The following is a 21,711-nucleotide window of genomic DNA, read 5'->3' as shown; positions in this document are numbered from 1 at the left end:
CATGCCGTTTTCAAATGTTTGTTTATTGATTGGTTTTGGAGAGAGAGGAAGGGCGAGAGGAATAAACATCGACTTGTTGTTCCATTTATTTATGCACTCACTGGTTGATTCTTGTATGTGCCCTGACCGGGTATCGAACCGGAAACCTTGGTATATTGGGCCGACACTTTAACCAGCGGAGCTGCCCGGCCAGAGCTCACAAACTGTCCTCAAATGTCCCCTTGGACATTCACGAAGTGCAGGTGATGTTCAAAATATTTTGCATCTAGCATGCTAATATAAATTAATATATAAGTCAATATAGTCATCAATTTTTTGGTTTTATGTATTTATTTTTTATTGATTTTTTTTAAAGAGGGAGAGGTGAAGGGGGGAGGAGAGAAACATCCATTTGTTGTTCCACGTATCTATGCATTCATTGGTTGATTCCCGTATGTGCCCCGACCAGGGATCGAACCCGCAAGCGTGGCGTATCAGGTCAACATTCTAACCAACTAAGCTACCCAGTCAGAGCATGCATCAAATTTTTTAAGTATTTTTTTTTTAGTTCTCAGAATAATAATCAAAATGATCTATCTATAGATTCATATTTCTTTTAAGTTATGTGCACAGAACATAAGTTGAAGCTCAACTCATTTTTAACTTATTTAATTTTATTTCATTTAGAAATTGTTGGTGTGATTTCTTTTTTTATTTTTTAAATATATTTTATTGATTTTTTACAGAGAGGAAGGGAGAGGGAGAGAGAATTAGAAACATCTAGAAACATCAATGAGCGAGAAACATCGATCAGCTGCCTCCTGCATGCCCCCCACTGGGGATGTGCCCGCAGCCAAGGTACATGCCCTTGACCAGAATCAAACCTGGGACCCTTGAGTCCGCAGGCCGACGCTCTATCCACTGAGCCAAACCGGTTAGGGCTGATTTCTTGATTGACACAGCACACACACACACACACACGCACACACACACACTCATATTATATACAGTATAGTCTTGCCTTAGCTGTGATTTGATAAGGGAATCACATTCAAATGCTTCTAGCAACTTCCCATAAAATTGCAAATCATTAGGTGACTTAAGATTTCAGTAGATAAAAAATGGCTCTTAGTATCAACCATAGTGTTTCGGTGTTTTCTCTTCACTGTTCCAGAACATAACAGGAGCTACATTTAAAACTTTTCTAGCCCTTACAATACAGTCTGATAGCTTTGTCTTGTCAATATTATCTTTATTACCAACTAATTATATGATAGAAAACCCATCACGACAATGAACTTGAACTAATTAATTGCTATTACAATTTGACATTATTGCATTTTACTGCTTTCTCAATTGCTCTCATACCATTCATCAGCCAGAAGTACTTCAATATTTTAACCAGCACATCATACCGGCGCATACTAAGTAAATCTTGGCCTTACTTGTAAAGCCTGGTTAATAATTCTCTGAGCCCAGAGCCTAAATCCCTCTTCCTGCAGACTCAAAAGTGCTTTTTGTAAGGCGTGAACAGGTTCTGAGTTTTCCAGGAAGTGCAGATCCATGTAAAATGAGGGAAGCCTGCATCGTGTTTTGTTCAAAATTTGGCCAAAGACTGTCAACAAGTTCAGAAGAATCACAGTCGCACGGCTCCTGGCAATGAGACACCAAGACCACGTGTTTCCAGCCGTGTTGGGAGCTGCCTGCGCTGCAGGTGTAAACATCGGGCTACCTCCTTGGGCTCTGGGGATAGGCATTCCCAATTGAAATGCATGTTATAAATGTCTGCCCTTTTATTTCTCCTTTCTCTTACACTTCGGGCAACGTGAGATTGTTTTTAAAATCGTGTGCAGGTGGGTTGGTTACATTATCCAGGAACTTTATTTCAGGAGAGCCAAGGGGACTTCCCCAGGGCTGACATTCAAGCCAGCACATGCACTGTTGTGGCCACAAACACGAAAACATTCCATTATGGATGATGAATCCATTGGCAGATGGCCACTGCCATGCGTCCCCTATTGTTACCCTCCTGGCTCCCCCTGACCCCGCAGCCAAGGGATTAACACTGGGCACAGGAGGAGGGAAGGGGTCTGCGTCCCAGATGCTGTTGGAGGGGACAATGCTTTTACTAAGCTGTAGATATTGTGTGCATTGCCCTGGGCATTACAAAATGTGTGCTATGAAAAGTGAGACCTGTTTTCAAATGCACCTTTATACACAATAGCCCCCAACTGGGGGGCTATTAACAGATAGTACATCATCTAGACCAGGGGTCCTCAAACTACGGGCCCGCGGGCCACATGCAAATACAAATATTGTATTTGTTCTCGTTTTGTTTTTTTACTTCGAAAGAAGATATGTGCAGTGTGCATAGGAATTTGTTCATAGTTTTTTTTGTTTTTTTGTGTGTTTTTTTGTTCATAGTTTTTTTTTAAACTATAGTCCGGCCCTCCAATGGTCTGAGGGACAGTGAACTGGCCCCCTGTTTAAAAAGTTTGAGGGCCGAAACCGGTTTGGCTCAGTGGATAGAGCATCGGCCTGCGGACTGAAAGGTCCCGGGTTCGATTCCGGTCAAGGGCATGTACCTGGGTTGTGGGCACATCCCCAGTAGGAGGTGTGCAGGAGGCGGCTGATCGATGTTTCTCTCCCATCGATGTTTCTAACTCTCTATCTCTCTCTCCCTTCCTCTCTGTAAAAAATCAATAAAATATATTTAAAAATAAATAAATAAATAAAAAGTTTGAGGACCCCTGATCTAGACAAAGGCATACTCCTCCACAATTAAAATAAAAAGGATGAACCGCTGATCCCATGCTAAAACAACTCTCAAAAGCATCATGCTAAGTAAAAGAAGCCAGCCGCAAAAAGCGACATACCGAGTCCACTGTGAAACTCGAACCCTCAGTGACCCAGATCAGTGGTTGCCTGGGCCTGGGGGCGGAGGAGGCGGGCAAGTCTGCAAAGGAGCGCAGGGAGGTCTGGGGTGGCGGGGATGTGGGGAGGTGATGTATCTTGACGGTGGTGGTGGATTTTCACCAGTGTTTACATCTGTCAAACCTCATCCAATTGTCTACTTTAATGGATGCAGTTTATTGTATGTAACTTATACCTCAACAAGGTTGACCCACAAAAAGTGTGTGGTTAGGGGGGGCGGAGGGGGGAGGCCTACAGGCCTGGAAGCATTGATCTGTCGCCAGGAGAGAGAAAGCGGGGTCATGTCGCTGTGCTGCCTGCCCCCCAGAATGCCACTCTGAGTCTGGAACCCAGGCCCAAGCTCCATCCAGGCCCAGCCTGAGCCCTCCCTCCCCAGCCAGGCTCCTTGGAAGGAGCAGGAGGGCTGCCCCAGTCCCTGGCCAGATAGCTCAGTTGGTTAGAGTGTGGTGGCCATGTGCCAAGGTTGTGGGATTGATCCCCGGTCAGGGCACCTGCAAGAATCCACCAATGAATGCATGGATCCGTAGAACAACAAATCGATGTTTCTCTAAAATAATTTTTTAATATATTTTTTTATTGATTTCAGAGAGGAAGGGAGAGGGAGAGATAGAAACATCAATGATAAGAGAGAATCATCAACCAGCTGCCTCCTGCACTCCCCACACTGGGGATCGAGCCTGCAACCTGGGCATGTGCCCTGACTGGGAATTGAACCGTGACCTCCTGGTTCATAGGTCGACGCTCAACCACTGAGCCACACCAGCCGGGCTCTCTATAATCATTTTTTTTTTTTTTTTAAACAGGGCTGTCCCAATAATAACAGAGGATTGGGCAATGGAAAAAGGGAGAGGGAGGTGAGCCTGGTCTAGGGAGTGGCCTCAAGGTGCGTGCTTTTTCTTCTCTTATGCAACCTTCACCTTTGGGTGTGGCATAACAGTCATTGTCACCAGAGTGAAAGGCAGCCCTGTTTGCCCAAAGTCCCATCGCTGGCAGGTAGCAGACGAGGGACCTGAACCAGCCTCCTGTAGCCAGGCAGTTCCTGTGTAGCTGGGGCCCAGTTCATTCATCCTGCAGACTGACTGGGTGGGGGACCACTATGCGCCAGGTCCTGTGTGTGCTCTGGGCAGACAGCAGGGAACAGGCCTAATGCCCCTCCCTCTGGGAACGCACATGCTAGCAGGGACCAAGTCTGGAGCCACCTAAGCCCCTGTCTACACCGAAGAGGCTTGAGATGGTTTCAGTCTTTTTTTGTTTTAATATATTTTATTTAATATATTTTTAATATATTTTTAAATATATTTTATTGATTTTTTACAGAGAGGAATAGAGAGTTAGAAACATGGATCAGCTGCCTCCTGCACACCCCCTACTGGGGATGAGCCTACAGCCAAGGTACATGCCCTTGACCTGAATCGAACCTGGGACCCTTCAGTCCGCAGGCCGACGCTCTATCCACTGAGCCAAACCGGTTAGGTCGGTTTCAGTCTTTCTATATGACCTTAGATCATCGTTTTAGGCAAACTAGTGGCATGTGCTCAGGTCATTTAAAAAATGGAACAGAGAAGGGTGGCTAAAGTAGTTTGGTGGAACTTGGCCCAGTTATATATCCTTTGTACACACACATATTGTGTATGTAGATAGTATATGTAATATATTGCATATATAGGTATGTACCTCTCTAAACAGGCATCCCACACAATGTAAACTTAATCCATCCTCCAAAAAAACATTCAATAGAAAATTTGAGGATAAACAACAATTTGAAGCGGGGGAAATAATGCATTTGCTCCCAGCTTCCTCCAAAAACTCCACCACCAATTTCCCCAAATATTGACCAAACACTTAAAATATTTCCGTAACAACCCACCAAGCATGAAAAAAAACAATTACTTAACTACCCGACACTAATAAACTCATTAATTGGCTCTGTTTGTATGCAATCTGCAAGTTTGCACAGAATCAGATAGGAGTTAAATTACCACACGGCAATGGATCACGAGAGTAAATGGGGGAAGAGAAGATGCTAAAGATAATCCACCAGGACCGGTCTGCCTCCAGGCCCTGGCAGCACCGGGACGCAGGAGATAAGATCAGAATGTGTAACTCCTCCAGTAACACACAAGACCGGGTCCTGTCGGAACAGGAACAGGTGAGCAGCAGCCGGTGTCGCCCACATCCGGGACTCACCAGTTAACTGCCACGCGTCCAAAGCGGAAACCATCCCCACGCGCCACGATATTTTGAATTTAATAATAATAAAAAAAATCAATTTGCTTGTCAAGGGCGGGGGGAAAAAAAAGGACACATATGTAATACCCTTTGTAATACTTTAAGCAATAAAAAAAATCAATTTGCAATGAATATCATAAAAATAAATATATTACTCACAATTCGGGTGTTCTTGAAAATTCTCCCGAAAAATGATTTAAAAGTTGGTCAGGGCTGCCACTTAGGCAAAATATTTTTATAGAGGCGCCTGGCATGTGGGGAAGGGTCCGCCGCTTGTGTCTAGAGACACGGTGTACAGTGGGCTACTAGCTGCACAGCAGGGGTTTTTTATTTAAATAACAAATTTGGGGTTAAAAGAGCAAATCGTTATTGGGACTATTTGCAGTGAGCGTTCGGATATCAAGGGACACCCGCCTTCTTACGTCAGTGATCACAGCGACAAGGAATTTCTTCCTATGAGATGCACAACATTTGTAACCGGAAGATAATCTGCACAGGAGACATGCACACCACGTAAGTGCACGGGTTCACTGATTTTTCCAAACGTTCCCATCTGTGTGAGCATCACCCATATCAAGACACGTCACACCGGCTGTACCACAGAAGGTTCCCTTGCGCCCCCTCCCGGTCCCCGAGCACCCGAAAGACCACCACCGCTGTGCCTCTATCCCAGCGGTTCTCAACCTGTGGGTCGCGACCCCTTTGGTGGTCGAACGACCCTTTCACGGGGGTCGCCTAAGACCATCCTGCAGATCAGATATTTACATGACGATTCATAACAGTAGCAACATGACAGTTATGAAGTAGCAACATGACAGTTATGAAGTAGCAACGAAAATAATTTTATGGTTGGGGGTCACCACAACATGAGGAACTGTATTTAAAGGGCCAGAAGGTTGAGAACCACTGCTCTATCCTGTCCCAGGCCTTCATGTAAATAGAACTATATAGTAAGTACTGTTTCTGGCTTTCACTCCACATATTACCTGTGAGATGCACCCATGTTGAGTACAGTTGACCTTGAATAACAGGGGTCTTAGGGGCCCCACCCCCCCATAAGTCAAACTTGATTTTCCCAGAACTTAGGTTGTCCCTCAGTATCCAGAGGACTGGTTCCAGGACCCCGTTGGATACGGAAATCCATGGACATTCAAGCTCCCTGTATGCGTTGATCTAGTATATGACATAGAGCAATGCATACAGTCAGCCCTCTACATCCAGACTCCCAACAGATCAAAACAATGCAGGTATTTATTTTTTAAATCTATGTATAAGTGGACCGTCGCAACTCAAACCCGTGTTGTTCGAGGATCAACTGTGTACCAGTACTTGCTTTTTTTTTGCCAAGCAGCCTTCAATCGCATAATGATCATTGTACCAGTTTATCCAAAGATTGTACCAGACTTCCTTCTGAATTTTGGCAAGTATAAAGACAGCAGCTATAAACATTTGTACCCTGGTTTTTGTGTGAACAGAAGCTTTCGTTTCTCTTGGGTAACTTCCCAGCAGTGGGGCTCCTGAGCTGTATGAGAAGTGTGTTTTATTCTGATAAGGTTGCCTTAGCCGCCCTGGCCAAGTGGCTCAGTTGGTTAGAGGGTTGTGGGTTTGATCCCCTGGTCAGGGTACAAATAAGAATCAACCAATGGCCCTAGCCGGTTTGGCTCAGTGGATAGGGCATCAGCCTGCGGACTGAAGGGTCCCAGGTTCGATTCCGGTCAAGGGCACATGCCCAGGTTGCAGGCTCAACCCCCCGCAGGGGCGTGCAGGAGGCAGCCAAGCAATGATTCTCATCATTGATGTTTCTCTCTCTCCCTCCCTCTCCTTTTCTCTCTGAAATCAATAAAAATATATTTTTTTTAAAAAGAGAATCAACCAAGGAATGCATAAATAAGTGGCACAACAAATAGATGTTTCTCTCCCTCTCTAAAAATAAAGACAAGACTGCCTAGCCACTTTCCAAAGTGACTGGACCATTCTGCATTGCCACCAGAAATGCATGGGCTCTGTCCAGCTGCGCCACATGCCTGACAGGACGTGGTGTGTCTTTGTTGCCATCCCGGTAGGCGTGCATGGCATCTCCTGGTAGTTGCCCATAGTGTTGACGGACAGACATTTCCCTGAAGTCCAACTTATCCTGTTTTTTTTTGTTTGTTTGGTTGGTTTAATATATTTTATTGATTTTTCACAGAGAGGAAGGGAGAGGGATAGAGAGCTAGAAACATCGATGAGAGAGAAACATCGATCAGCTGCCTCCTGCACAGCCCCCACTGGGATGTGCCCGCAACCCAGGTACATGCCCTTGACTGGAATCGAACCTGGGACCCTTCAGTCCGCAGGCCGACGCTCTATCCACTGAGCCAAACCGGTTAGGGCATATCCTGTTTGTTTTTTATTCCCGTGTGGCTAGTGCTTCTAGTCAAATTCTTAAAAACATCTGATTAGATATACTTGACAACTTTTTTTTCTTTTTGTTAATCCTCACCCAAGGATATATTTTCCATTGATTTTTAGAGAGTGGACGGGAGGGGGAGAGACAGAGAAACATCCATTGATTGCCTCCTGAATGCGCCTGAGGTATGTGCCCTTGACTGGAATCGAACCCATGACCCTTCAGTCCATGGGACAGACGCTCTAACCACTGCACAAACTGGTCAGGGCTTGGCAATGGCATTGCTAAAAAATGTCCTCTGGAGTGACAGTAGTGTTTGTCCTCAGTCTCCCCCTACCCAGAGTTCCCGGGACAGGGTGGAGCATACCGTGGGGTCACAGCACCCACACACACCCACACCCACACCCACACCCACCAAAATAATCAGCAAAGGAGCCAGCACAGGTGGGATCGTCCCATCAAAGAGGCCACAGTTCCACGTGGCGACCTGTGCCCTGTGCCACGCCCTGAGATGGGGGGGCCAGGACGCCACTTCTCCATTTGCTGTTTCGTAACCTTGGGTGGGGGCAGGAGTTGCGATCAGGGCGGTTTGGGGAGACATTCACACCCACATACACGCAGGTCCTAGCAGCAAAGCCTCACCGATCTGGGCAGGGGAGGGAGGCCGGGCCCCTGGCTCCCCGGAGTGTACGGGCAGGGTCGCCAGGGCCCGCTGCGTCCCTTTATCCATCTCGTGTGATCTGAATGTCCAAAGTGCCCCATCGGCAGGGAAGGCCCCGACTGGGCTTACATGACGGATTCCTTCTCGAAGCCGTCAGCATCCGCAGCAGGTCTCCGGTAGCTTTTGAGGAGGGGGTTCCCCTCCTCAATGGGGACGGGCATCGGATCCACACACGTCTTCACCTCGACCAGCTGGGGCACCGAGCTCGCGGGCTTCGTCCGATCCGCGTAATGCTGGAGGAGGCCCGCCCCAAAGGCGTCGCCTTCCACGTTGAGGACCGTACAGGACCGGTCCCTGAAAGGGGAGGAGTGACGGGGACATGAATGGGAGGGGTGGGGCCAAGGCCCAGCTCTCCCCCCAACCCCCCGGGAATCATTAAGTCCCCGTCACACCGTCCTACACAGAACCCTATGCTATGGCCCTGGGCCCCGGGCATCCCGCCTCCTAGAGCAGTGGTTCTCAACCTTCTGGCCCTTTAAATGCAGTTCTTCATGCTGTGACCCCCAACCATAAAATTATTTTCGTTGCTACTTCATCACTGTCATGTTGCTACTGTTCTGAATCGTCATGTCAATATCTGATCTGCAGGATGGTCTTAGGCGACCCCTGTGAAAGGGTCGTTCAGACCCCCAGGTTGAGAACCGCTGTCCTAGCGCCTCAAAGTCCCCACCCCCCTCGCCTCTGGAATGCCAAAGTGTCCCATCATATTCCCTCTGCCTCTGAACCCCAAAGGTCTCCTCTGTCCTCTCCAGACCCTGTTGCTGCTCCTCCTTCCAATAAAACACGATTTGTTCCTTCTGGAACCTCAAAGTCACCCCCTCCTTCTCTTGGGGCCCCGGAAGACCCTCCACCTCCACCTCTCCTCTTCCCCCCGAAACACTGAGTTCTCCTTCAGGCCTTTCTCCTCCTCAGAATCCTAAGGATCTTTATGCTTTCTGTGTGAATGCGACATTTTAGAAAATGGAGCTACAATTCACATATCATAAAATCACCCATTAAAAAGTGTACAGCCCAGCCCTGGCTGGTTTGGCTCAGTGGATAGAGTGTCGGCCTGCAGACTGAAGGGTCCCAGATTTGAGTCTGGTCAAGGGCACGTGCCCAGGTTGTGGGCTCAATCCCCAGGAGGGGGTGCGCAGGAGGCAGCCGATCAATGATTCTCTCTCATCGTTGATGTTTCTACCTCTCTCTCTCCCTCTCCCTTCCTCTCTGAAATCAATATAAAATATTTTTTTTTAAAGGGGGGGGGCCAATGGGGGATAAGGACACATATGTAATACCTTAATCAACCAAAAAAAAGTATACAGCCCACTGGTTTTTAGTATATTCAGAATTGTGCAACCATCACCACTATTTAATTCCGGAGTATTTTTACCACTCCAAAAATAACCCCCCACACCCATTAAGCAGCTATTCCCCCAGCCCCAGGCAGCCACTAATCTACTTTATATAGATTTGCCTATTCTGGGCATTTCATAGAAATGGAGTCACAGGCCATGTGGTCCTCTGAGTGTGGCTTCTCTCGCTCAGCCTAATGTCCTCAGGGCCACCCACGAGGTAACATGGATGTATCAGTGCTCCATTCTGTAGTCCATCGGATGGATAGGTGACATTTTGTCTCTCTACTCACCAGCTGGTGGACATTTGGGTTGTTTCTACCTGTTCGCTTTTACGAATAGTGATGAATAGAATAACATACTGTGAACATCTGTGTACAAGTGTGTGTGGACATGTTCTCCAGTCTCTTGGGTATAAACCTAGGAGTGATACTGCTAAGACATACGGTAATTCTCTACCTAACTTGAAGCCAAACTGTTTCCAATCTTGTATGCTCTTAGTAGCTCAATACAGACAGCTGCCAATTATGTCTGCAGCATTTAGAACTTATAGGGGCTCTCGTAAGCAAGTTGCGTTTAAGTCATCTACTCTCAAGGAGGGGCTACGCTCCCCATTTTACAGATGGAGAAACTGAGAGAGAGTAAATACTAGCCCAAGGTCATACTAGCTGGCAGTGGTGGCGCTGGGATTTGAACACAAGCAGCCTGGCCTAAGGGTCCACTCTATTACACACACTACCTTTCTGGGGTTCTTCTCACAAGCCCCAAGACCCCTGCCTTCCTCTCCTCTTCTGTCCAGAGGCTCTCCATGACCCTCGTCCTCATCCGCTTCCCCGGGAGGACCCCTGAGCCCCCTCCCGCCCCCCGAGCCCCAAACCCACACTCACACTAGCCAGTCCACAGCCAGGATCAAGGAGATGTCAACAGGCAGACCGACCGCCTCAAGGATGATGGCCAGGGTGAGGACGCCTCCAGCGGGGATGCCCGCGGCGCCCACGCTGGACGCTGTGGCGGTGACCCTGAGGGGAAGGGGGGAGAGGGGAGGTCAGGGAGGGGCCTCCCAGTGGGAGAAGCTACCGCAGGAGCCCTGCTCCGCCAGCCCGTGTCCACTCTCAGGGGAGGGGTCAGCGGGCCCAGCCACACTCACAAGATGGTGATGATCTTCACGAAGTCCAAGGGGAGCTGCTTGTTCTGGGCGATGAACACCGCGGCCACACACTGGAAGAGCGCGGCTCCGTCCATGTTGACGGTGGCGCCGATGGGCAGGATGAAGCGGCAGATATGCTTAGAGACGCCGTTCTTCTCCTCCACGCACTTCATCATCAGCGGTAAAGTGGCGGAGCTGCGGAAGACCACAGATCAGGCACCCAGGACTGGCCCCGCCCACCCACCAAGCCCCGCCCCCCGGCCCACGCCCCGCCCACCAGCCTGGCCCTGCCCACACCACCCCGCCCCCCGGCCCACGCCCTGCCCACCAGCCTGGACCCGCACACACCACCCCGCCTCCCGGCCCACGCCCCGCCCACCAGCCTGGCCCCGCCCACACCGCCCCGCCTCCCGGCCCACGCCCCGCCCATACCGCCCCGCCTCCCGGCCCACGCCCCGCCCACACCGCTCCACCTCCCGGCCCACGCCCCGCCCATCAGCCTGGGTACGCCCACACCGCCCCGCCCCCTGACACGCCCACCAGCCTGGGCACGCCCACCCACTGCCTCCACCACCTCCCTGCCTCCACCCACAGGCTTCCCAGCAATCGGTGTCCTTGGCTTCCCAGGGCCAGTGGGTACTAGGGATCCCCTAGACCAGTGGTTCTCAGCCTTGGCTGCACATGAGAATCACCTGGGAATCTTTTTAAAATCCTGATTTCTCGGGCCTCATTCTCAGGAAATTCTGTTTCTTTGTTATGGGGTGGGGGCCACAACATTAGTAACAAAGAAACATGCGGGCGTCCTGAGCACGCCGCTACTCAAAATACACACAAAAATTCATACCTAGATTCTATAATGTTTCAGAGCTCACTGGCTCCCACCTGCTCTCTCCACCAAGAATGGACCTCAGCTGAGAATTACTAACTCTCCTGGGGGTTGCCACCGCGGGGATGGTCCCCTCCTGAGGGGCAGGCTCAGCTGAGAAGGTGGAAAGAGCTCCCAGAGGTTGGATCCGGAGTGGAGCACTAGTCCCGTGTCATCCCCCCCCCCCCCCCGCCCCGCCCCTGTCGTCATCCCCCGCCACCCCCAGGCCAGGCTTTGGCGGGAAGGAAGGGTTCTCAGGGAGGAAGAGATCTCTAAGGCAGCAGTTCCCTAATTTTAAGGGGGCTGGGATCCGGGACCTTAGGAGAAACTTGGGAAAGTCCAGCCCCTGTGCCCAGACCCAACGTCCCCAAACACAGGGGCCTTCAGACATGACATGGGATGCCTGCTCCAGGTCCCTTGGCTCTAGACTGCCCCGAGGTCACACCTGGAGGCCGTCCCGAAGGCGGTGGCCAGCGGTGTCACGATGCCCCACAGGAAGCGGTAGGGGTTCTTCCGAGTGAAGAGGAAGTAGATGAGGGGCAGCACCAGGAGCCCGTGGATGGCGTGGCCCAGCAGGCAGCACAGGATGTATTTGCCGAGTTTGGCGAAGAGCTTCCCCACGTCGTCCCCCTCCGCGATCTTGCTGGCCACCAGGAACAAGATGCCCACGGGGGCATACCTAACACCCAGGAGGCAGAGGGCAGCCTCTGAGCACGTGCCCACTCAGGGCCAGGCACTGGGCCCCACACCCAGCCTGGCCACCGGCCCCCTCGGAGTCAGGAGGCACCCGGAGCAGTGTGTGTGTGTGTGTGTGTGTGTGTGTGTGTGTGTGTGTGTGTGTGTAAACCTGGCACCTTCCCTGCCCTCCTCGTGCCCTCTCCCCTGGGAGATGGTGTGGCCAGGAGATCAAAGGAGCCTGGGTGCTTCCCTCGCCACTTGGAGTAGAGTCACCAACCAGATCTGGACTTAACACATGACCGAGAGAGAAGCACGCACCATGCGTGAGTCATTTACGATTCCCGGGTTCCTTCGTTACAGCAGCTGGTACGGCTTACACCAACACGATCTCTCACCACATCGTGAAAAAGGAAAAGACCGTGGCTCACGTCTTAACAACAGCTCCACGGCATGCAGCCTGTACGATGTGCTGGGCCCCTGAGTGTGACAGAACCTTCCCCACCAGGGACCTCCTTTCTGGAGTCTCTTAAGCTACCACTGAATTAACAACATTTGATAGGCCCCCGAAACGCAGGAACAGTAATGCTCCCAACCTCATAAGAATGCTGAGAGGACGAAAGGAGATGCCAGTGGAAATGAGCTGAGTGCTTTTTAATAATTCATCTATAAACTTCAGCACCCTCTCCTGGAGTGAAGATCCCGGGTGTTTATGCCTCCCGGCCAGGAGGCCCCCCAGGATTGCCTCCGGACCGCTTGATCGCTATTACCAGGTGTCTCCCAAACCCTTTTCCTCTTTAGTAAGAGAAGAAAGGCACCATTTCCCAGCAACCTGTGCCCCTGGGTTTGGCCAAATGCCCACGTTCTGGCCAGTGAGCGGTGCCAAGAAATTATACAAGTCAAGTACTGGATACATATTAGCTAACATGGTTTTCTGCCAGCCTGCTATAGGCCAGGCACTGTCCCAGGCACTTTACACGTATTAACTTTGTGTGGGTGTATTAACTTTTTTGTGCCTGGTCCGCTCAGCCCCATTTGCCAGGAAGGGAAACTGAGGTACAGGGGGAGAAGTAACTGGTTGTCGGGCACAGCTAGGAACCCAGGCCATCCAGCTATGACCCACAACACATCACCGCCTCTCCAGCAAAGTGATTGCCACACAGCAGCTTCTTAGATGCTGGCTGCACTGGAATCAGGTGGGCGGGGGCATAGGGCTTGTTAAAAACGCAGCAGCTTGCCCTGGCCAGTTTGGCTCAGTGGATAGAGTGTCAGCCTACATACTGAAGGGTCCCAGGTTCAATTCCGGACAGGGGCACATGCCCGGGTTGTGAGCTCAATCCCTAGTAGGGGACATGCAGGAAGCAGCCAGTCAATGATTCTCTCTCATTTATGTTTCTGTCTCTCTCTCCCTCTTCGTTCCTCTCTGAAATCAATAAAAACATATATATTTAAAAAAAAAAAAAAAAAAGCAGCAGCAGCCCGAACCAGTTTGGCTCAGTGGATAGAGTGTTGGCCTGCGGACTGAAGGGTCCCAGGTTCAATTCTGGTCAAGGCCATGTACCTTGGTTGCGGGCACATCCCCAGTAGGGAGTGTGCGGGAGGCAGCTGATCGATGTTTCTCTCATCGATGTTTCTAACTCTGTATCCCTCTCCACTCCTCTCTGTAAAAAATCAATAAAATATGTTTTAAAAAAGCAGCAACTTTTCTGGCTCGTGTATCTCAGTGGTTGAGCATCAAACTATGAACTATGAGGTCATGGTTCGATTCCTGGTCAGGGCACAGGCCTGGGTTGCGGGCTTGATCCCCAGTCTGGGGTGTGCAGGAGGCAGCCGATCAATGATTCTCTCTCATCATTGATGTTTCTAACTCTCTCCCTCTCCCTCCCTCTCTGAAATCAATAAAAATATATTTTTTTAAAATTCAGCAACCCTGGCCCCCCTCCCAATTTCTGACCTTTAGATCCAGGGCGGGGCCTGAGAATCAGTGTGAGGCTGGGGAGGGGACAAGTAGGGAAGCCAGAGGCCTGTGAAAATGTTTTGTTTTTCTCATTAACTAAGGGCATTTAACAAAACCCATAATGTAAGAGTTGTAGTTACAGGGCCGGGGAGGAGCCTGCAACTCAGATATGTGCCCTTGACTACAATGGAACCAGAGACCCTTCAGTCTGCAGGACGACATTCTATCCAAGAAGGCCAAACTGGCTAGGGCAGTGGGTGCAATTTTAGATCATTGATCCAAAAGCAGATATTTGATTACCTTTAAATCTAAAACTGAGATGTGTTCGCCAGGCTGTGGCTATAGCTTGGCTGTGTTTTTGTCATCTTCCAGTAAGATCAAGGTGCTAGTATCAGTCTAAGTAAGCTTTCATGGAATACAGCACTGTCCTTATTTTATAATGAGGAAACTGAGGCCCAGAGAGGGTAAGTCACTTGCCCAATGTCACACAGCCCTGGGATGGTCAATGCTGGCTTTGAATCCAGGCCTTCTGGCTCTCAGAAGTGCACAGGTCGCCCCATCCCACACCCCAAGCCCCCTCTCCACCACCTACCACATGATCCAGGAGACCAGCACCATGGTGGCGTCGTTGAAGGAGTTGAAGAAGCGGATGAGCAGCTCCCCGTCGGGCCCCAGCTTCCGCAGGCACACGCCAAACGCGATGGCAAACACCACCAGGCCCAGGATGTTCATACCCTCCACCTCACCCTCCGCCTTTGGGCAAGGAACAGATGGAGACGGGAGGGGGATGCTCAGTCAACTTGCAAACTCACTGAGGGCCTGTCCTGGGCAGTACTGGGACCCATCAACTCAGGTCCCTTCCTACCAAGGCTCAGAGTCCAGGTCCAGGGGAGATACACCTACGACCATGAATCACCCAGAGTGGGCAGGGTTGAAACTGGAGGACCCTGGGGAATGTGGGCACTGAGGGGGTAGGGGTTTTTGCCAGCTCAGGGGTGTGGGTAATCAGGGAGAGCTTCCTGGAGGAAGGGGCTGAGACCTGGAGGACAGCAAGGGTGAACCAGGTAAAGAAGGGGTGGCAGAAAGTTCTAGAGCAGTGGTTCTCAACCTTCCTAATGCTGCGACCCTTTCATACAGTTCCTCATGTTGTGGTGACCCCCAACCATAAAATTATTTTCGTTGCTACTTCATAACTGTAATGTTGCTACTGTGATGAATCGTCATGTAAATATCTGATATGCAGGATGTCTTTTCATTGTTACAAATTGAACATAATTAAAACATAGTGATTAATCACAAAAACAATATGTCATTATATCTGTGAAAGGGGTCGCGACCCACAGGTTGAGAACTGCTGTTCTAGAGAGAGGAAATAATTTGCAACAGCGTAGAAATGAGAGCAACCTGGGCGTTCAAAAAGCAGAGAAACCCACTGTGTCTGGAGTGGAATGAGTCGGGCAGAATCACGAGATGAGACTGGGAGGGGGACGGGGCAGGGGTCTGACCTCAAAGTGTCCTATGATCTGTGGCCAGGAGCCCGGGCTTTCTTCTGAGGGCACCCGGGAGTGTGACCCCCACCCCCTGTGACGGGGCTTTGAGCAGGGGGGAGGCAGGGACCGGTTTGAACTTTGAAAAGACCGCTTCGGCTGCCAGGCCTGGGGCAGATCTGGGAGGAGGCCAGGAAGGTGGGGACGGGGGTGGGGGTGGGGGGGACAAGAGCCTGGACCACAATGGATACTGGGGGAGAAGAGGGGCCAACATGGAGACTCCAGAAAGGCAGAGGGACTGACATTGGAGAAAGGCTGCCCAGAGTTTAAAACCAAATTACACACCAAATGCTAGACGGCCAGGGGGCAAACAGAGGCTAGGGACCCCCACCCCTCTCCTGCCCTCACCTTCACATAGGTTCCGTTGTCCTTTGTGTAGTAGGTAGAGTACTGCAGGGGGATTGGGAAGAGTCAGTGTCAGTCATCCAGGCGCTCCCCCACCCCCACCCCGTACTGGCTCCTACAAGGCTCAAAGCCTGCCCAGAAGTCCCTTCACACATCGTCTCATCCCCTCCCACCAGCAGCCCCACTGCGATAAGACTGCTCATGCCCCTTTCCTGGAGGCAGGAGCGGAGGTTCGGAGAAGTAAAGGCACTTGCCCGCTAGAATTAGAACCCGCGGGCGCTGGGAGCCCCTATCCTCATTTGTGGGTGAGGGGTGTGGGTGGCTTTCAGAGGTCACCCCAGAACCCTGAAATCGTGCCTGTAAAAATGTGGGCCGGTTCGACCCACACAAGCACCAAGGGGCTGCGACTGGCCGGCTTCCTCCCTGCCCAACCCTCCCCCCTGGGGATTTCCCCCGCCCCCTCCAGGACTCACTGAGCGGAAGGTTGCGGACACCAGGTTGGAAGGGAAGAGATTTCTGTAAAGATAGACATGGGGGCGGTTATTAGATACCACAGGGGGGAAGTGGGGGAGTATCTGCAGGGCTGGGTTGGCCTCTTGAGGTGGGCAGAACCTTGCAGGCCCGCCCATTGCCCCCAAATGTGTGCCCCCACACCCCCTGTGCCTCAGCTAGGTTCGGTCAGGCAGAGCCGAACCTGGCCTGCACATTTATGGGGCGTGGGAGTTCCAGCTGGTCTCCCAGGGCCCCAGTAGGCTGTCATCCTAGCCCAGGGGTGGGCAAACTTTTTGACTCGAGGGCCACAATGGGTTCTTAAACTGGACCGGAGGGCCGGAACAAAAGCATGGATGGAGTGTTTGTGTGAACTAATATAAATTCAAAGTAAACATCATTACATAAAAGGGTACGGTCTTTTTATTTTCTTTTAGTTTTATTCATTTCAAACAGGCCGGATCGGGCCCTCAGGCCGTAGTTTGCCCACAGCTGTCTAGCCCCAAAGGATTTCCGTGGCGGGTCAGAAATGATGGCTTCCCCAGGCAGGCTGGGGCAGGGTCACCTTTGGCCTCAGCTCCACCCCAAGACGAAAACTTAATACCCTGGACATCTTGCATCAGCCACTTCCTCCGAGAAAAGGGCAGGCTGGCCCCGGGGGCTGGCCAGCGGCTCGGAGCGTTGGAAAGAGGTGGGGACAGAGGGAGACAAAAGAGGGCTGTGTGCGTCATGAATGTGCATCCGTGTTCCCGCGGCCGCTTTCGTGATAGGACGTGCGTGTGTGACAGTTGGGGCGAGCCCAGCTGTCAGTGTGCGACATCACAGCCCTGGCCGCGTGTCTGCGTGTCTGTGTCCAGCTGTGTGGCTCGAGATATTTCAGCCGAGTCTGGGAGTGGCTGGCCAGAACAGATACAGAATTACAGCTGTTTTGGCACATGGGGAGGCCCTTCGGCATCAACAGCCTTGGGGGGGGGGGGTTATAGGTGGGCTGGTGCTCACCCTGGCCAGCCAGGGCGGGCCAGGCCCCAGCTAATCTCCCCTAGCCAGGAGGTGCCACCCACTGCAACGTCTGGGAGAGTTTCCCATCTCAGGTGGCACAGAGGCCGCAAGAGGCTGGGGGAACCCAGTTCCATGACTCATCATCTACCTCCACCACTTCCAGGAAGTCCCCCGCCAACCCGGAGACACTGAGTCAGCAGGCCCCCAAGGCGAGGCCCTGTGGATCCAGCAGTCTGTCCTCTTTAAAAGGAGGGAGAACCGTTCTTGGGGGTAAGGGAGGGAGGGGCTTGGGGAGCAGAGGCCAGAAGGAGAAGAATCTGCCCCTTGGTAACCGGCCCCCTTCTGGCCCGAGGCGGGGATGGAATGGAAAGTGGTGGAGGTGGCAGGACTTAACCAGGAACAGACCCTGAGTGGCCAGATGATTATGGCCACCCCATCGGCACTTCACTGACACTTCCGAAAATACTGAATATTGAAAACTTCCTGAGCAAATACTCTCAAGGTTTTATTATTATTATTATTATTTGCGTAACTAATTCACTTCATTGTACTGATGGGGTGGTCATAATCATCTGGCCACTCAGTGTACGTCAGGGCAGCCACCAGGGCCCAGCTGAGCGGGGTGGGAAGGGAGGCTGAGAAAAGAGCCTGGGGTCTGGGTGGCAGGGGGCATGGGAAGCGCTGAGACTAGGAAGAGGGCCTGGTGGGGATCATGGGATCTATCCAGACCCTGGACTCAAACCTTCATCCGGAAGCCTCCTCCGGGGTCCCTTGGCCACCAAAACTCCCCTTGGGAATCCTCAGGATCCCCTCCCCTGAGAGGAGAGCCCCGCTATGTCCCCCAAGCATTACTTTCCCTTTTCTCTGTAAGCACCCTCAGGTGGGGTCCCCCCTTATGTCCCCAGTCCCCCACATTTAGAAGCCTCCTTCCCGGGGAATCTCTCCTCCCCCTTGAAAGACCAGAGCTCCCCCCCCCTCTCCCCCCTAGTTTCACTGAGGCCCTGGAGGTCTCCACCCCCGCTCGTGGCCACGCCCCCACTCCCGCCATCCCGAACACCATTCCCTCCCGACGTGGCTGAAGTCCCCTCTTCCCCGCTCCTCTCCCCCGGCGGCCGGTTCTGACCTCACAAGATCCAAGAAGGAATCCAGCACCTCCTTGCTGGGGACCGTGTCTTTCGAGACGTCGCTCGGGACAGAGGCGTTGCCGGCGGCGGTGCCGATGGCTGTGCTGTCGACCCCGGGCTGCAGAGCCAGCGCGATGCCCACGCCGAGCGCGGACGCTATGAGCGTGGTGACGAGGAAAAAGAGCAGCGCCCAGGCGCCCATGCGCCCCAGAGCGCTCGGGTCCAGGCTGGCGGCGCCGCCGATCAGGCTGCACACCACCAGCGGCAAGATGATCATCCGCAACAGGCGAAGCAGCAGCTCCCCGGGGAAGGCGAAGGCCGCCTGACGCGCGGGGCCCAGCGCCGCCGAGCCGCCGGACGCGGACACCCCCAGCCCCAACGCCACGCCCGCCACCACGGACACCACGGTCAGCAGCACCAGCAGGTTGGCGCGGAGGCAGCGGCGCACCCGGTCCCGGGAACAGCCGCCGCCTCCCGCCGCGCCGGGGTCCTCTTTGGGCACCGACGCCGGGACCCCGTTCGCGGGGGGCTTCGCGGCCGGCCACGTGGAGTCTCCCGTCGGCAGATCGGCCACCATCGTGAACACCCCGGGGTTTCTGAGAGCCTGGAAGCGGGCGGGCTCGGGGCTTCTGCCTCGGACGACGCCGACGTCCCTTAGATCGGAGCTGGGTAGCAGCTGGGGGCTGGAGCGCAGGGTCCCTGGCGCGTGTTCACGGCGCCCAAGTTCCTGGTTCTTCGCAGATGGGAGTGTCTGAGGTCGTGAGGCCGGCGCTGGGGCTCCCCTGCTCTGCAACTGTGTCCGGAGCCCGAGAGCTGGGTTTTTTGGCTGTGGGAGTGGGGGTCAGGGAGTTCCTGCAGGACTGGGCTCCTCGGCTCGGGAAGGAGGACGCGTGGGGCAGGTCCCGGTGGCGCAGATCCCGGACGCCTGGATCCGGGAGGCGGGGACCTGGAGTACCTGGTCCTGCAAGCGGAGGCCTCGGGAGCCTGGGTCTGGGGGCGGTAAACGGAGCTCCAGGGAGAGGAGAACCAGGTTCTTGGGTCCGGGCCCCTGGGCGCGGAAGGCGGCGGTCCGGGACCCCGGGAGAGAACCGCTGCCAGCCCAGTGCAGCTCAGCCCGCGCGCCGCGTGGCTCTCAGCTCGCTCGGCGGAAGCTACTACGATTAACTGAAGGCGAGGGCGAGGTCGGCGCGGTGGGGGATGACGCACGGGCTCCGATTGGCCGCGGCGCGCCCAGGGAGAGGCCCCTACGGGAGCTAAACCGAGGACCGTATCCAGGGGCGGGGCCTGACGCCTGACGGGGGCGGCGCCCGAAAAGGGAGGGGCGTGGGGGGTCTCCAGAAACTGCGGGTGATCCCCCCCTCCCCCCGCCGTGACTCCTTCGCAAATCAACTTCACCTGAAACTCCTCCTTCGCCCTAAAGTCGGTCTTTTAATCAGCTCTCTGACTTCAGTCCCTCCCATGTAAAATGCAGATCCCTCACACGAGTGGTGTGATGAGATGGAGAGATTTATTTAATCATATGAATAGTTTTTCCTCCCTGATCTGGTAGCTCAGTTGGTTAGAGCGTCCTGTTGTCCAGACATCCCAAGGTTGCAGGTTCCATCCCGGGTCAGGGCACATACAAGAAGCACCCAATGAATACATAAATAAGTGGAACAACAAATCTCTCTCTCTCTCTCTCAAAAAAAAGAAATTAATGATTTTTTAATTAATAAAATAAATGTTTCCAGTTCAGAGCCCCACACATCAATTACTGGCAGTTATTATATATCAGGATTGTAATCCACTTCCCCATAGGTACACAATTTGCAATTCATCATTAAAAATTATAATTCAAATAATGACTGTGCGAATGCTTTCACCATATATTTCCTCCCATATTTTATTTATTTTAAAAAATATATATTTTATTGATTTTTTACAGAGAGGAAGGGAGAGGGATAGAGAGTTAGAAACATAGATCAGCTGCCTCCTGCACACCCCCTACTGGGGATGTGCCCACAACCAAGGTACATGCCCTTGACTGGAATCGAACCTGGGACCCTTCAGTATGCAGGCCGACGCTCTATCCACTGAGCCAAACCGGCCAGGGCTCCTCCCATATTTTATTATGAAAATTCTCAGCCCTGGCCAGTGTGACTCGGTTGGATCATCGTCTGGAACACCAAAAGGTGGCGAGTTCAATCCCCTCCATCCCCCCACCCCTCCACTCCCCCCACCCCGTCTGGTCACCTACAGAGGGAACAGATCAATGTTTCTCTCTCTCTCACTTCCTGTCTCTCAAATCAATAAAAACATAGGCAAAATAATAATAACAATAAATAAAAACATAGGCAAGGATTTAAAAAAAAGAATAGTCCTAGCTGGTTTGGTTCAATGGATGGAGCGTCAGCCTGCGAAACAAAGGGTCCCAGGTTGTATTGGTCAAGGGCATGTACCTCGGTTGCAGGCTCCTCCCCGCCTGGGGCCCTTGTCAGGGTTCCTGCAGGAGGCAACCAATCGATGTGTTTCTCTCACATGGATATTTCTCTCTGTCTTTTCCTCTCTCTTCCACTCTCTCTAAAAATCAGTGGAAAAATATTCTCGGGTGAGGAATAAAAAAAAATCTGTTTAAAAAATAAAATAATATTTTATAGCTAATCTACATACCCAGCACCTAAAATTATCTACCATACTTTTATCCATTTATTTACCTCTCTAACCATCCATCCATTCACCTTTGTTGTTGTTGTTAATGTTTTTGTTAATCCTCCCCTGATAATATTTTTTCTTTTTTTTTTTTTTCTGCTCCCCAAGGATATTTTTTCCTATTGATTTTGGAGAGAGTGTAAAAGAGGGAGGGAGGGAGGGAGGGAGGGAGAGAGAGAGAAACAGAGAGAGAGATAAAGACATCATTGGTTGCCTCCTGAACAGGATTGAAACTGCAACCCAGGTTCCTGCCCTTGACCGGGAATCGAACCCATGACCGTTCGGTGTG

The 21,711-nt window shown here is 52.0% G+C and overlaps 1 protein-coding gene and 1 long non-coding RNA gene across 3 annotated transcripts in view; both read right to left on the bottom strand.

Moving 5' to 3' along the window:
- Window positions 1–5,252: 5,252 nt before the first annotated feature.
- SLC1A5 (solute carrier family 1 member 5) lies at window positions 5,253–19,895 on the bottom strand. Of its 2 annotated transcripts, none has more exons than XM_059666072.1 (8): window positions 18,734–19,895; window positions 16,596–16,638; window positions 16,126–16,167; window positions 14,823–14,983; window positions 12,044–12,277; window positions 10,734–10,928; window positions 10,474–10,605; window positions 5,253–8,546 (listed from the first exon to the last, which is right to left on the bottom strand). In XM_059666072.1, exons 1-8 carry the CDS (start codon window positions 19,309–19,311, stop codon window positions 8,318–8,320), a joined length of 1,614 nt encoding a protein of 537 aa, XP_059522055.1. In that variant the 5' UTR covers window positions 19,312–19,895; the 3' UTR covers window positions 5,253–8,317. The 2 variants fall into 2 exon arrangements, with proteins under 2 accessions (XP_059522055.1, XP_059522056.1); XM_059666073.1 differs by lacking the exon at window positions 18,734–19,895 and adding an exon at window positions 17,216–17,507.
- Window positions 5,253–21,711, bottom strand: part of LOC132216699 (uncharacterized) — a 207,008-nt gene continuing 190,549 nt past the window's right edge. The window contains exon 2 of the long non-coding RNA XR_009448780.1: window positions 5,253–6,351. This is a non-coding gene — a long non-coding RNA (uncharacterized LOC132216699). The remainder of the gene's footprint in view (window positions 6,352–21,711) is intronic.

Source organism: Myotis daubentonii, chromosome 15, assembly GCF_963259705.1.
Source record: "Myotis daubentonii chromosome 15, mMyoDau2.1, whole genome shotgun sequence".
NCBI classification, from domain to species: domain Eukaryota; kingdom Metazoa; phylum Chordata; class Mammalia; order Chiroptera; family Vespertilionidae; genus Myotis; species Myotis daubentonii.
This window is presented reverse-complemented; position numbering and strand designations above follow the sequence as displayed.

Excerpts from the sequence above, each read along its gene's own strand:
- SLC1A5 (XM_059666072.1), bottom strand. The coding sequence starts at position 19,311 with ATGGTGGCCGATCTGCCGACGGGAGACTCCACGTGGCCGGCCGCGAAG. Across the intron at positions 10,929-12,043 it reads GCCTTCGGGACGGCCTCCAG|CTCCGCCACTTTACCGCTGA; the intron begins GTGTGACCTCGG and ends GGTCTTCCGCAG. Across the intron at positions 8,547-10,473 it reads CTGGCTGTGGACTGGCTAGT|GGACCGGTCCTGTACGGTCC; the intron begins GTGAGTGTGGGT and ends CTCCCCTTTCAG.